Raw genomic sequence first — 15,913 nt, forward strand, 5'->3', positions numbered from 1 at the left:
TACATTCACACACAACTTCCCATGAATGACCATGTGTTGGCATGACCAACCACTGGGCTCATGTGCTTGGATTACTGGACTGCTATGAATGAGAAACAGCCAATTTAATCCAAAAATGGTGGCTGAAGTGGGGAGGTGGGGGTGGGTTTAAGTGCTTAGGGGCCTTACTACCTGGGGTTATTTGAGAAAAAAAAAATCAAGGGTCCATGCACCCCTCACCTCACTTCTGCCCACCATCCAAAAACCTCCCCACCCAGGCAAGAGGACCCCCCTGACTGGCAACAGTAAATAGATTCTTTCTATGACATCCTTAATCCTCCTAAATAGCAACAAATCCTATTAGGCCATGAATTATAAATCCTCTTCTTCCACTAAACTCAATCACCCATCCATCTTCATGTATGTATGCACAAACATTACCCATACATACACATTTTCTCGGGAATGTTGGTCTAAACAGGGCAGGCTGTGAATGTGATGGACGTCCACATGACATGTTAGTGTGCCTATATATTTGCTGTTTGTTAAATACTGGTACATGTAGATGTGTGCGGGGCCACTAGTGAGGCTTACTTCTCCTCCCACCTGTCATTTTGAGCTGAGTCACCCAAGCTTAAACACAGATATAAACAGCAGGCGTAGATTAGTCTCATATACACCAGAGTCAGGAACTTACCAATGCTTGTGAGAGTGTATGCTTTTATACATTATCCTAAATTACCTGATTGTGTCAGTACACTCAGTGCTTACTTTTATTTTATTGCTCTAAAAGACAAGAGCATAATGGTGAAATGCAAGCCGCGTCAAGCACAGAAACAACTACATTACACTGCTAACAAAATTTCGGCTATTATTAAGCATCTGCACTGACGGCAACCTGCATTTCAACCTCTACATGCTTCTATAGTAGAATCACTTTGGCTGTAGCTGTTGTTTCTTTGGGCTGTTGTTTTTTCCTTTTAAAGCACATACCTTTTTTTCAACTTTGGTTTATTTTTTTGGCTTTGTGTCATTAGGATAGTGTGTGGAAGATTTATACTGTTAACTGCTATTTATGAGACAGTGCAGTCAAGGTCATCTTACAGAGTAACAAGATAGTAATGTATGGAATAATATTTAATTACTCAAAGAATAGAATTCTTTGAGTAATTAAATAATGTACTGCATTACTTTTAAGACGAGTAACGAGTAATATGTAGCATGTTTTTTTTAAATAACCACATCACTGCATATAAACTACACATAAGGAAATTTACTCTGTAAAGTTTCTATTACACTACTGGGACCTCGTTCAGGGACGTTTTTGCACTCACAGATCCACAGTTACCAGCATCATACGTACCACCAATGTTTGGTCAAAGTTTTATCAGGTAATGAGTCCGGTGGATCCTTCACCACCAATGAAGCAGAAAGGCCAGCAGGTTGGCAGAAATCTGTTCCTGTAAACGCTTGCGTAATCTCATGGCCAGCACCAAGTTCCTGAAGATAATGCAAAAGCAGCTATTTAGACCAGAACAAGGTCTGACAGAAAATAGGGGATCATTAACTACAAAACGATGCAGTTCTCTAATTAGACTCTCTTTGAAGAATAGTTACCACCACATCCCTGTCTTTAGGCTACACCTCAGGCTGGAACCCCAAAACCCTGAATAATGCTGGTCTCATCTTTGAGGTTGCTATTCCCAGAGTCGTTCTTACTTTTGAGTTTGTTGATGACAGGAACTGGGAAAACGAGTCAACCAAGTTTTAAATGTCACATTTAACCAACTTAAATTGCATTATTAAAATGTCTGTGTACATGATTGTGTCTATATTCTTTCAGAGTAAATCTTAATTTTTTTGCGGCTTATGTACTCGAGTAAAAATCAAATCTCCCACAGGTTTAGTTCAAATTGGTTTGGCTTTTCCAACCTCGTCACCCAAATTGTTTTGATCATTTGGCATTTAGAACTACACGGACAAGAGTTCAGTGGTCATTACACGACTTGTTAAAAGTGTGCTCTTCTCCAATCTTCTCTCTGCGTGGTGAGAAAAGAGCTGCGACCGTCTCTTTTCTCTGCAAATAATGACAGGTTGTGAGATTCTGCATCATTAACGTTAAACGTGGGTGGAGCTTTTCCGAGTGTGCTGGGACGTCAGCTGCCTCTCGAGACGAGTAATTTTCCTTGGTGGGATTCTTTCACACGCTTCGGGAGAGGAGACTTTAAGGCTTTGATATTCAGAGAAATTCTGTGGCAGTGAATGTGAAAGAACAAATTACTGAATTTATTTGTATTTTTTTTGCTTTATACATTACTCCATATCTATATACGGAAACATGAAAACAGTAATTTGATTGTGTGTTTGCGAGGTGACGGTGAAGACAGATTGTAAAGTATCTCTGGCGTCTCCCCCTCGTTTTTTCTGTCTCCGAGGCCACACACATCAAACAGGGCTCGCTCGTTCTGTTCTCTCTTTGTCATCAGCTCTCAATGGGTGCTGGTCTTTGATGTGGTTGGGTTGCTGCTATTGTCTCTGGCATGTCTTGATCAGTGTCTATTGATCTGGGAAGAGTGGACATGAAAACAACTGGAGCAGGCCCATGGGGAGAAGGGAACCTATTGTAGCAGAAAGCAGATTTAAGTGGTTGCATCTGACACTATTGCACGTATGGCAGATTTTCAGGTTCACGTTCTGACTGAGTCGAGTTTAAATTAAAGATTAAATTAACTGCAGCCAAACTGAAGAATAAGCAAAAACATGAAGCAAGTCAGAATAATGGAGGAAGTCGTAAAGTGAGTCAAACAGAGACTCAGAGTGTGGAAAATGAGTTTGCAGCTATAAAGAAAGTAACCAAGGTTAACTTAGCCTTCATACTTATTTGGTTGCCTGGTAACAGAAAGAGAAAAGAAAGAACCTGGTTGTGATGAATCAAAGGTTGGGTGACAGTGGAGAACAGGCAGAGGCAGAACTGGTTTAATAGTGGGTTCCAGTTGAACTTGGAAAGTTGGATTCATACTTGGACAGAACGGCAGATTTTGCCCCGACCCCAAAATCTGTTTTTTACCATTACCTGTGAGCTCTACACTGTTTAAAAAAAACATCTTAAAAAAACGGTAATATTTCGGCAGCTGGGGCGCCAAACTACTACCGTAAATAAACAGAAAACAACTTCCTCATAAAAATACGTTTGATTTCAGTAATGACAATACAGTTTGTTGCGCTAATTTTACATGGGATCTTGCCTTTTCAAGTGATTTTAAACATCAAATTAGGAACATGTTAATGTGATTAAACAATGAAATTATCTATAAATAGGGGGAAAAAAACAAATCCTAAAAAAAACAGCAATATTCCGGCAGCTGGGGCGCCAAAATACTACCGTAAAATAACAGAAAATAACTTTCTCGTGAAAATACAGTTATTTTCAGTAATGAAAATAGAGTTTGTTGCGCTAATTTTACATGGGCTTCTGCCTTTTCCAAGTGCTTTTAGACAGTAAATTAGGAACAATTTAATGTGATCAAACAATGAAATTACAAGGTCAATGAATGTGGCAATATGAATCATAATACGTAAATGTACAGAAATATACAGTTAATTTAAATAATAATGGATTGCATGCCCTGGGACAGACTGACAGAGGCGAGGCTGCCATATCGCACCATCGGCCCCTCTGGCCATCACCAGTAGGTGAAGAGTCTTGACCACGGACACAATACCGAGAGTGTCCGAGCCGGGGATCGAACCGGCAACCTCCTGATCACAAGGCAAACTGCCAACTCTTGAGCCACGATCGCTCTAAATAGCAATTATAATAATACTTACGTGATGTAACACAAGCTTATAGGAATCATGTTATATACTTTTCCATAGCATTACATTTGAATTCAACAGTTCAATCTTTCAAATAACGGACAGATATTTGTGAAATCATGATACATTTGTGAATGTATTTTAACAATCTAAATGTGCATATGTACAGATTTGAAATATGAAATCACAGTCTATTTACGTAACTTTATTGATATTCTAGAAGAACAGAACAAAACTGTAAAATGCACAGTAAAATACTTTTATATTAGGGTTTTTTCCTACAGTACTGCCATACAAAAAAAATATATTTAAAAAACAAGTGAATTGTGTTTTACTATATTTACAGTGATGTTATGTTATTTTACCTTTGACATGTAAAATCACAGTCTACTTATGTAAATTTAATGATATTCTAGAAAGACAGTACAAAACTGTAAAATATACAGTAAGATACTTTGACATTACTATTTTTTGGAACAGTGTAGAGTTCATCATACACAAAGCTGTCCAGTGTGCATCTGCGGTAATGTAAGTATGTGCAAAACGATTTGCAGTGAGTTTCAGTGAACGGATACTGCTAACAATGGCTACCCTGGTTTGTTTGTACTGCTCAACTCGTGTAACATCAATTCCAGCTCCAACTTCCAAGATAAATGGAAAACAGCATATGTCCTATTCCCCTTTTTTTGTATGCCATGGAAATACTTGGGAAAATTTACCCGAAACCTTAGATTGTGGTTACACGTATTAGGGATTTTTAGAAGTCATTGAAGAATTCTGTATTTTAGAGAAAACGTGGTAGCATTGCTTAAATTAGAGTTGCAATCCTCCTCGTTTTAAACACTCAGTGAATGGCATGCCATCACTTAGATCAAACATTTCTGAAAGAATGTAATCATCTTATCCTGCCAAGACATGATAAAAAAAATGCCTGGTTTTAAGGAGAACTGAAGAAGAGCACATCTCTTTGATTGACCAAAGCGCCAGTTATATAAAGCTTATCTCACAGAGACAGATGCAGACACACAGAGACACACGCACACACACACACACACACAGGCCAGCAGACTTGCTGGGCCCTGCCTGTAGTGTAGCACATGCGTGTCTAGGGTTGCTTTCTCCTGACTGACTCCAAGGTTATTGCTGCACACCATGGAAGCACAGGATATTTGATGGTCCCCTGCCAAAGACAGAGCCGGGGTCATGGGGCATAGGAGGGTAGGTTGCCATTGACAACTCAGAGGTCTCCAAAGTGACCATTTGAAACTGGGGAAGAGAGAAAACTTATTAAGAGTGAAGGGTCAATGGGAAGCCATGGGGCTAAATCTTTCACCAGTTTTGAAGCGAGGGTCAGGGCTAGTTCATAACTGCAGCAACGATGGCTCACCTATGACTTCTACAGTGGACCTGAAGAATAGCAAGTCTGTTGAGAAGAACTAGAAACTGGGATTTAATCCTCACAATTAAAATACACACAACCAAGCACGAGTGAATCATACAGTGCAGGACAATGGAAAGAATATTGAAGTCGTCGGGGGTAAAATCTGAGCTCTGCTGGCTCAAGAGAAGTTCCCAGGATAAACTGTGTCAAATCTTCTGCACAGATACACACAAAGATGGGAAACAAGAAGAGAGAAGATGTTGTAGTACCACTTTATTATATAGCCTGCAACTGAGGGCGTAGTTACCCTGTAATTTTCAATATGTTTTACTTAAAATTAAAATATAACTATATTTACCTAGACATATTTAAAAGTTGATACGCTAGGGGGGTCTGGAGGAAGCAAAGAAATTATTCTATTGTAAGTAAATGTAAGTAGTATTGTAAGTAATTTTAAGTACTGCATAATTTTGCTGACAAACAATATTTTCTCATCTTATATCATAAATACTCTTTTGGTCATGGGCTATATTAAAGTGTTACTTTTTACATATTTATTTCTTTTATGGTGTTTGTTAATATTCATTATATTGGGGTGCATGATGGATTTTCTAATATTCAGTTGTACTGTACTTAAAATTACTTATAGTATTATATGTGTCTCATTTTCCTTAAAATACCAAGAAGTTAAGCAAGTACAGAGTAATTATGACATAAGATGGAGAAATGTTGTTTGTTTTTACCAGGTAATTATGCAGTTCTTAAACTTAGTTACAGTATAATTATTTCTTTGTTTTCTGTACATTTCAGACTTTTTACCTTCTTATTCTAGTGTGCCTGTCTTTGAGTATTGATATGTAAATATAATTACCGTATTTCCCGGACTACAAAGCGCACCTGAATATTAGCCGCACAAGCTAAAATCAGGGGAAAATCCTGTTTTGTACATACATTAGCCGCACCTGACTAAAAGCCGCAGGTGTTTCAATGTTGACTTATCATATGTAAGAGAATATGCACAAAGGGAATTGTCAGGAAAGAGATGGCTGTTTGGAGACACACCCCTTTTATTAATATTTTGAAAAACAAGTTATGGGTACATATTTGCACATGTAGTACATAACAGTAACCTACAGCACACCAGAAAAATAGATTCGGACTACCTTTTAGGCTCAGGTGCAGAGACACGGCTTTAACAAGAAGAAAAGTCAGTCATTCACCATCTTTCTCTTCTTCCTGCGCTCTAAAACCACCAAAGTCCTCTCCTCCAATGTCGGAAACGAACAGGCTCAGGATGGCTTCGTCATCCACTCTCCGCTTCTCTCCTTCGTTGTCACTTTCAAAACCAAAGAAATCCTCGTCAGAGTCGAACACCCTCTGAAGGGCCGTGGCGGTGTCCTCCTCTCCATCATGCAGCAGTCCAGCCCTTCAAAATCCGTTGGTGATCGTGGATGTTTTCGCACTTTTCCACGCTGTCAGAATCCACCGGTGGAGTTGGGCATAACTTGCTTTTCGCAAGTTTATCGCCGCTCGTCATCCACGCCTCCCGCTGAATGCGTAGCGCTACTTTGAAGTTTGTTTTTCGCGCTACTTCGTACGGCACTACGTTGCCTGGCGGACGGACATGTGACTAACATACCACTCTTGAACCCCGATCCTTCCGCCAGGCAACGTAGTGCCGTACAACAGCGGAACAAACAAAACAAATCGTCTTACGATATCACAAAAATCATGGAAAATCCATAGAAAAGCCGCACCTGACTAAAAGCCGCAGGGTTCAAAGCTTGTGCAAAAAGTAGCGGCTTATAGCCCGACAATTACGGTACATAATTGCATTTCAAATAAAATGTATTGAAATATATTATGAAGACTTGCACAAGACACCTGTACACAGTTTGACAGAAAAGGATTTTTAAGATTTAAGATTTTAATGGCAGTGTCAGCTAGTAAAGTAAAAGTAAGAGAGGAAAGGAGCAAAACCATTCCAAGGTGCCATGTTATTTCATAGTGGATGACTACTTGTCACTATTAGGGAAGCTGAAAAATTAGACGACAAATGGCTTAAAAGCTTTTAAAAAATAAATCGTCATCGGATCTGGACAGGAAAGAAGACGCGTGCTTAAAGTAACATTAGAAGTCTGTCAAGTCAATGCTGCAACACCCAGATGGACTTAAGATAAATATTACACCACGCTATAATTTAAAAAAGAAATCTGAATGTTGCAAAAGTCTCTGATTATCAATACTGAATCAAACTGTAATGAGTTGTTAAGTTTTAGGAGGTTTTGACTTAATTTATATGTTTTATTGCTGCTCTGGGTCCTGTTTTTCCACCCAGTCCTCAAAGTGCAACAGAGAAGTAAAGGCAGGCTGTCTTCTTTGGAACTTGTAACCCCGGAAGAACTCGGAGTACTGTAACACTTTGAGCTCCTGTAACACCACTGTAGTCCTGCAGGTCAGGGTTGGTGGAGCCTGCATTTTATTAAAAGGAAATCTGGCTTCTTTATCTGCATTACAACTTCCTTATTACAATTTCTTCTTTCAAATGTTACGCTAAATAATGTTACCAGCAGGTCATCATAACTAGAATACAATGGTAGACAATTGAAGATGACTTTTCGGTGCTGCCATCATTAAAAACAAGATACCAGTATTGCGTGGTGAGCGGTTAGGCAGACCACGCTTTTCTAGAGAATCATTCTACATGTTTTAGTGAGTAACCGAAACAGAAAGGGCGGGAAAGAAAAGACTACATGACAATATTACGAGATCCTGTCCGTAGGAGGTCTACATTTCCCACTTACCTCTCAAGAGCACAAGAGGAGCAAGCAGAGAAATGTGGGATTTGCATTCTTACATTTTCTGTGTGTCAAATGTTTAATGGAGTGCAGAGTGGGTTAGTGTTGGACAAAAGAAAACAAAACACCCATCCGTGTTGTTCTTTTATCACACTTACCCACTGAACATGTGTGTGCATTTGTGTCAAATGCAGGAAACGGGAGGAGGGCAAGGAGGGAGCAGGGTACAGTTGTTCAACGATCAAAACCACACGTTTTTTGTTTCCTACGTGTGTTTTCTTTCCCAATTATGCTTGCACCCTCCAGTTCACACAGAAACGAGGGGAGAAAAAAAACCACATCCTTCTCCTCTTTGACGAAGGAGAGCAAAGGGGTGGGTGCTAGACTTTTTTTTTCCTAAAATAGGGACTCGTGCTCTTTATGTTTGGTATTGTTTGCATGCATTTCCTCCTATAGCTTGGGCAGGCCCTGCATGGAGGGCAGGAAGAAAGACGGCAGTTCAACAGCCTTTGATGTTCCTGTTTTATGGTCCCATGTCAACGCATTGTCTGTTAAGTCCTTTTGTTGTCCCTTTGCCTAATTAAGACCTCAGAGCGACTTGTTGACTCCACAAAGACCCCCATGTTTAGGGAGACGAGGGTGGAGGCTGTGTGATTCTGTGTGTCAAGGGTGTGTGCGCTTGTATGTGCGGGTCTGTCTGCCTTGACTGGGAAGTAGCTTGAGAGAACTCTTCAAAACAATACACAAAACCCATATATTGGCTTTGACTTAATCCACAATCTTTGCAGACGCTGGGCGTATGCACATGGCCCAAAGGCTTATCAGCACATACCAACAGATGGCTGAAAGGTCACCTTTGTCTGAGACATGTCCTACATGAAACAGAAAACCAATATTAAAATTGACACAAAAAGCAGGGATCAAATAATACCCTCCTCACCCAGACTTTGCACTCCATTACTGTTTGTTTTTGCTAAACAAATTTTGCATTGAAAAGAATAATAGGTCATGTATTGTTCATTTAATTCTGTGTGGGATTTAAGTCTGTAATTGGACAAAAGCCATATAATAGTTCTTTTCTGTTTATTTTGGGGGTGTGGGAAAAGATCAGTACAGAATACAGTATTGCAGTAATATGTATGGGGACATTGTTTAGATCCAGAGAGACCAATAAGAGATATTTTTTAAATAAATTAAACTCTTTGAACAAGGGTCTCGTCTCATGCACCACCATGCTGAAATAGCGAACAAACTTACATTAAATTGGCTTTTTCGAACGATCATCAAGCACTGGATACACTTAGCTTGACCAAGGTGCCTCCTAATTCAGGGCAAGCTAATGGCTCAGTTTCATGAGAAAAAACAGGACAATAACCTGCTTGCACCTACCAAAAAAGCCCCTATGTCTTCCCTTTCTGCAACCAATTGCAACTTGTGGTAACTACGTGTTTGCCCAGAGTCCGAGCTAGTCAGCTTAAGGTGATTTGCACAGACAGGCAACCTGTCTGCAAACAGTTGCAGTCTGACTTGGACTGACTGCAATCACTCCCAGAAAGATTGTTGAAGGTTGGCAAATAATTGTTGTCTAATTTATAAATGCAGACAAATTGCCAACATGTTGCCATCAATCTGAAATAATCTGTGGGAATGAGTACAGCTTAGGGCCAATGAGCTGGCTGTCAGCTGGTTGGTTCTGGTTGAATTTCTGTCTATAGAGACAGCAACCGATAAGTGATTTTTGACAATTTAATCACAGTTAATTGCTGTATTGTCAGAAATACTTAGCATAAAATTGCCAGCTTGACCCCATTTAACTGCAGACTGATTGCAGGCTGCCTGTCGCTGTTTATTGGAAGCATTTATGGCAGGTGCTAGTATTTAGGTATGCTTGACAATCTCATTCTCCATCAAATAATATCTGAAGCAAAGAATGTAAGTTATATATTGATACTAACATTTCTCTTGGAAGCCCCCTAAATGCCCTTGAAAATGTTAATACCTTTTTATTATTATTATACCCCATGCCTTTTTCTAATTCGCATGACAGTTTGACATGACTATTAAACTGCTGCGGTCTTAAGATTATGGAGATCGCAGCGTTGACAAAGGTTGAGACACCTTGTCCTAGGTTATTACACTTGATTTTACTTTGCAGCATGTTAATGTGCTTCCAGTATGTGTTTGCAAGATTTTCTGATTAATGAAATGCAGTAACATCTAAACCCAGTGTGCACCAATGCACAGCAGAGCACAGCACAGAGCGCCTGCTTGAAAAAACAAAAATACATGCCATATAGTCACTATGGTATGCAAGTAAAAGCTGTTGTGTGTTGTGTGCATCAAGTGGTTTTGGTTTCAGTGTTTCATAACAGCATTTTTGTGTGTGTGTCTGTGTGTTGACACAGATGTGCTTCTTTGATCTCAGAAACGTGTGTTTTGGGACTCCTCTTAAGGCAAACTGAATTAGTTTTCTTCTCTCGTTTTCGCAGTGGGTTGTGGATTTACTGTTTTGAGTGAAAAGGCAAGCACCGATACAGAGTGCGGGTTAATCTGTGTTGTTACACTTGTCTGTATCAATGCATATCTGTCAATGTACGTTTGTTTTTCCTGTTTAGACCCACATGTGTTTTGCAGTTGGGTGGCATACGCATTGTTCATCGAACCTGAAAAGCAGCAAGGGTCAATTAGCGCTGAGCACGTAGACTTTTTTGTCTCTCTCTTTTCTTTTCTTTTTTTTGTCCCTTCTTTTCAGGGCAGTTAGTCAAGAACAAACCACTTGACCTTTTACAACAAGCTAAAATGTGAAGTGTTTTTCTTTTGTGGCCTAAATTAGTCTCCTTTATTTCTGTCACAGGTTGTCCCATGCCCAGAGATCTGCGGTAAAAGTCCTCCGCAGAATGAAGTACTTTGTGGCCAGGAGGAAATTTCAGGTACGTAAAGGGAAATCCAGAGAGAAACACTGCAGAGTTAAAGAGACGAGGGAGGGGTGACAGATGAAGAGAAAGACAGATTGAGAGTGTGAGAGGGAGTAAGAGAAGTGTGTAGTAGTATGTGTGGCTACACAGGAAAGGAGGGGGGGAGGCTTAAGGGTATATATCAGCTGTGGTGCTGGTGTGTGTGCTTGTGTGTCTACACATGAATGTTTGTGTGCATGCCTGAAACTTGCACCTGCATGCCTTCTTTGTGCTCACAGTCCAGGCACTGTATCATGGGAAATCTGCTAACCTGTCTCTGGGGCTACAGTAGGAATTCACTTACTGTGCTGCGCACGCAAAAGTCGCTCGCAGTGCTCACGAAAGCGCCCACTTGTATCCACGCTGCATGTTTTTCAGAAAGTTTCTTCGATTCTTCCTGTTTCCAAGTGTTCTATAAGTTTTCGGTTCGGGCCTGTGTGGTGTCAGCTGCAGAGGGCTATACACTGTGCAGTAAAGAGTTCACTGAGTTCTTTCTGATGCTCCTTGTGTCAACGTCACACTACACAAAGCTATGAAAGGGCTTTAACACGATTGCTTTCTACTTGACCATGCACTTGTCAGGACACACACACACACGCGCGCGCGCACACACACACACACACACACACACACACACACACACAAACACGTGCACACACACACTGGGTTAACAATGAACCCCTTGGGGATGTTTTGGGGACCAAGCAAAAGAGACTGTTGTTGACAATGGCCTTTGTGTCCCACCGTGTGTGTGTGTGTGTGTTTGTTTTTGTGTGTGTGCATGCTGGAATCAACAGCAAGCTCGGAAGCCCTATGATGTGCGAGACGTGATCGAACAGTATTCCCAGGGTCACCTCAACATGATGGTCCGCATCAAGGAGCTGCAGAGAAGGTGGGGCCTTTGTTTTATGCTGTTTGTTGTTCTTTCCATAAGCTTTATTAAGCATAAAGCCATTAAGATGTCTCTATGTATCCAATGCCTCAATCACTGATATGCCTTTACTTGTAAAACCATATTGTTCCTTGTTATTTGTCTGTTAACAAAGAAACACAGTCCCAGATCTGTCAATTTCTCCAGAATTGGGCAAAAAAAAACCATGTAGATTTTCTGCACCAAAAGCTTCAAACTTCAGATTCACACCCTTGTTACACTGAAGAAGTTTACATTTCTGGTAGAATCATTACATTTGTCTCATTTTCTGTGAGTAAAATGCAATGTTCTTAATCTGATGGGTGTTTCTATGTAGCTGTGTTGCTGCCCTATTGGCCAGGTCTCACTTAAAATCATTAATCTTTATGGGAGTCCTCATTGGGCCATTTTTCATTTGGTAAATTCTGGCTATATTTACACTAATAACATTTTCATGCTCTGCATCAATTCTTAAAGACTCAGTTTTAGGGGGTCATAAAACACTGGGGTTGTGCAGCCAAAACAGTGTGCTCATTGCAACTGCTAGCACTTTCTATAACATTTATAGACATTTATCCTATTCTCTGCAGTCTTCATCAGACAGACAGGAGCCTCACTGGTCCCATATTTGTTCTGCCTTGTTATACTTTATAACAAGAGCAGAGTCATTATTTTGAGTTCCAGCGAAATACAGTTCTCGTGAAAGTTAAACCTTTTGTCCTCTCCGTGCGATTTTCTCTGCTTCACTTAAGAAGATGTTCTTTCTTTGACACACACACACACACGGCTCTCAGCCGTTATAGGTCAGTGAGAGGTGATGTATTGTGTCTGCTTCATGCGAGTGCATCGCCTGGAACTCGTAACGCCTCCTGCAGTAATTCACGGACCCGTGGCAATGCACTGTTACGTTTTTAAGTCATTATAAAGCAACACTAAATCATGAAAGTGCTGTTAGGCTGACAGTTTTTTTTTTATTACCCTATAAAATCTAAAAGAAAAAAAAGACACTATTAGACACTATCCCAAACACACCAAAATACTGCAAAGACCACTAGTCTGCCAACATAAACGAATAATAAACACATAAAGACGTGTGATTAAGGTGAGGAAAAGATGCAAATGGCTTACACTGAACACTGTATTCAAATGCTTTCCTTCTGCCTCAGTGAATTCGTAAATGCCAGTCGACATAAGAAGTGAAACTGTGAGTTTCAGTGTTTATTTTCAAAGCTTCACATCTCAATAAGAGGACAGCATCCATTTGTCCAACCCCTTTAAGGCTTGCATGTGTGCGCTCTCTGAAAGCAGTGATGTATAAATACAGTTGAAGCGGATGACATTTGTTTAATTTTATTGGCACTATAAAGTGTTTATCCAGCCGAACCTCTTCTGTGTCTGCTTTGTGTTTTTGCCTTTCGCTGTCTAATTCCTTCTGTCTTTCCTTGTCAGGCTGGATGGCACTCTGGGAAAGCCGGGCATGTTTCTTCCAGGTAAATACGCAACAAACGCCAGTGGTCTCCATCTGATAGACAGCCGTCACTCCTCGCTCCATCCCTGTGTTTATAACCAGCTCATCAGTTGTGCCAGACCAAATATGCGAGAAAGAGAGCTCCCTGATGCTTGCGTGTGTATATTTCTCAGTTTGGGTGCGGGCAAGACTGCATGTACGTCCGAATGTTTGCCAGTATGGGAGTTTAAGCACCCTGCTCGTGGCGGTATTCTGGTGAGCGCATATTAGCGCGCTTGTGTGAGTTGTTGTCAGAGGAATTACACAAACACATTTCTTTAATTAATTGTGCAATGTTAAATTAAGTGCCCCAAGCAGCAGCTCCCACAGCTTCCATGCCAGCTAAAAATAACAGCGGCGAGATGGAAACTTCACTGCGCCACTAATTGGATGGGGCGAAACAAAACAAGAATAGCTCTCTTTTCCAACAGGAAGTCGGTTAGCGTGGATGTGATGTAAGGCAGACTGAAAAAATATGAGGCAAATTAACACTGAATGGGGTCCTTAATAAGTTCTAATTACTAGAACTTCGTTAGTTTTTCTTGTAAGGATCGTACTTTTAATGGTTTGATTTAGTCGAAACACTCCTGAAACTGTTGGGTATTTGCTCACATACGTCTTTATTACAAGCTTTAACTGTGCGCACGACTGAATGAAACTTTAAGCTGTCACTGCCAAGTGTGAAGCAGTGAACAGTGGCCTATCGGGCCTTTTACTGGAAGTTATATCACCTTGGAGTAGTGGACTATCCGATTGTATTATATATAATTTTTTATATATTTAATCCCTTCTTTTATCTTTTTTTCTTTTTAGGAAAAGGAGAAGATAAAGAATACCCAACTATTGGGGCTCGTCTCATCAGGCTGGAAGATAAGGTAGGCACAATCGAGCGTGTCTGTTTTGTCTGACAGTAAGAGTGGTAAACTGATTAGATTATCTATCTCGTTCATAAGCAGAACGATGTGTGAGTCTGCCAGCATGTGTCTCTGTATCAGATGAATGAGTGCACTGCAGTCGTCTTCCTTTTTTTTTTTAAAATAGCTCTATTGTGGCTGGCTTCAGTCAGCCTGTGCCAAACATGCACCTCCTCTCTTGAACCCACCTTATCAATATCAGTGCTGTGTTTACACTGCACTTGTGTGTCTGTTCATGCTGTATTTTTAGTTGACCTTACTGGGTAGCTTTTAGGATTTTCCACACCACCCATTCTTTTTTTTTTTCCTGTAGTGCTGTGTAGATTGGCTTGTGACAGCTCTTGGATGTTTATGTTTCCATGAAGAATATAAAAAAAATTGGAAACATAAAGGAGCTGCAGAGAGGCATAAGCCAAAAGGCAACAGCTGTGTTACAAAGCTCATGTGCGACTAGGCGTGCTCTCCTTTAAACATAGTGGAATGAGCACAACATCGTGAAGCCAGCGCGATGCCAGCCGTGATAGACGTTTCCCCTTTGTGAGTTATTAGCTGGATTGCGACGGCGTGCTTCTGATTAATGATGGTAAAATGGTAAATGGCCTGTATTTATATAGCGCTTTTACTTTAATGATGTCTTTTAAGTCGTGTTGTATGAAATGTGTGGCTGTGTGGTCACACGTTGTTTGAGCGGTTGAATACTTGGATTTGAATGTAGGTTTGTGGGTTTTTCGGGGTGTTTTTTTCTTTCCATGGGACCGGTGTACAATTGAAGACTAACCTTATACTCAAGTCGTTCTCACATGAAAACAACTCCTACACAATAGAACAATGCATTCTGCTGCCACTTATTTTCTATTCAGCTCAGCCAGCTAAGGATTTCCCGCACTTGCCTTTGGTATTTACCTTACCATCTCTGTGCACTCATCAGCACCGCCGCTCTCTAATGTTTGCAAGCGCTAGCTGTTCTCAGAGCCCCTTTTTTGCAGAGAGAAGTGTAATGATCGTGAACGAATTTGCCCTCCAAGCCTGCAGACCTCCCTCAGAGATTGAGTTACACCCCATTTGCTTCAGGCTACATGTTGTGATCGCAATCTCCTGATTAGAAACACAAACCCGTGTTGAGAAGTGCCTCACCTACCTATGACACACTTTTTCTCTCTTACCCTTCTTTTTTCTGTGGGGCTCAGCATTGACAAAAAAGGTAAAAAAGGGGGAACTGAGAAGGACATAATTGGGAAACAAATCAGTGGAAGCCTACGGATGCAGGCTACTTTTCCTCCAAAACAATGTGGAACCAATCAATGTTCCTGTAATCAGAGCTGCATTCGTATGAACTGGTATACAAAAGTAGCAAGAGAAATTCATTATTTCCCGAACTGCCAGTCCTTCATAATTACTGTTTTCTTTGAATATGCACCTGCTCCCTATCCTTTCTAGCTTGTGTTTTCAGGCACCTGTTATAAATGAAAAGGTGACCTTTGATACATTCACTGTGAGGCCTGCATCACTGGTATGGTACTTTATAGATATCTTAGTTCACAGATAAACTTGATACAGTAAATACAGTATTTTGCAAAAGTCTCAAGTGTTATCACTCCTTTCTTTATATTTTATTTTTACTTAACTAACCAGACTTTCTTTTATCTATTTTGGA

The 15,913-nt window shown here is 40.4% G+C and overlaps 1 protein-coding gene across 1 annotated transcript in view; it reads left to right on the forward strand.

Annotated features, from left to right (window-relative positions):
• Window positions 1–15,913, forward strand: part of kcnq1.2 (potassium voltage-gated channel, KQT-like subfamily, member 1.2) — a 172,037-nt gene that overhangs the window by 97,126 nt on the left and 58,998 nt on the right. The window contains exons 14-17 of the mRNA XM_085357638.1: window positions 10,829–10,904; window positions 11,726–11,820; window positions 13,288–13,328; window positions 14,159–14,220. Of these exons, the coding sequence (XP_085213764.1) occupies window positions 10,829–10,904; window positions 11,726–11,820; window positions 13,288–13,328; window positions 14,159–14,220 (274 nt within the window). The remainder of the gene's footprint in view (window positions 1–10,828; window positions 10,905–11,725; window positions 11,821–13,287; window positions 13,329–14,158; window positions 14,221–15,913) is intronic.

This window comes from Diplotaxodon limnothrissa, linkage group LG7, assembly GCF_057381915.1.
Source record: "Diplotaxodon limnothrissa isolate DT_005_m linkage group LG7, D_limnothrissa_male_GT1.1, whole genome shotgun sequence".
NCBI classification, from domain to species: domain Eukaryota; kingdom Metazoa; phylum Chordata; class Actinopteri; order Cichliformes; family Cichlidae; genus Diplotaxodon; species Diplotaxodon limnothrissa.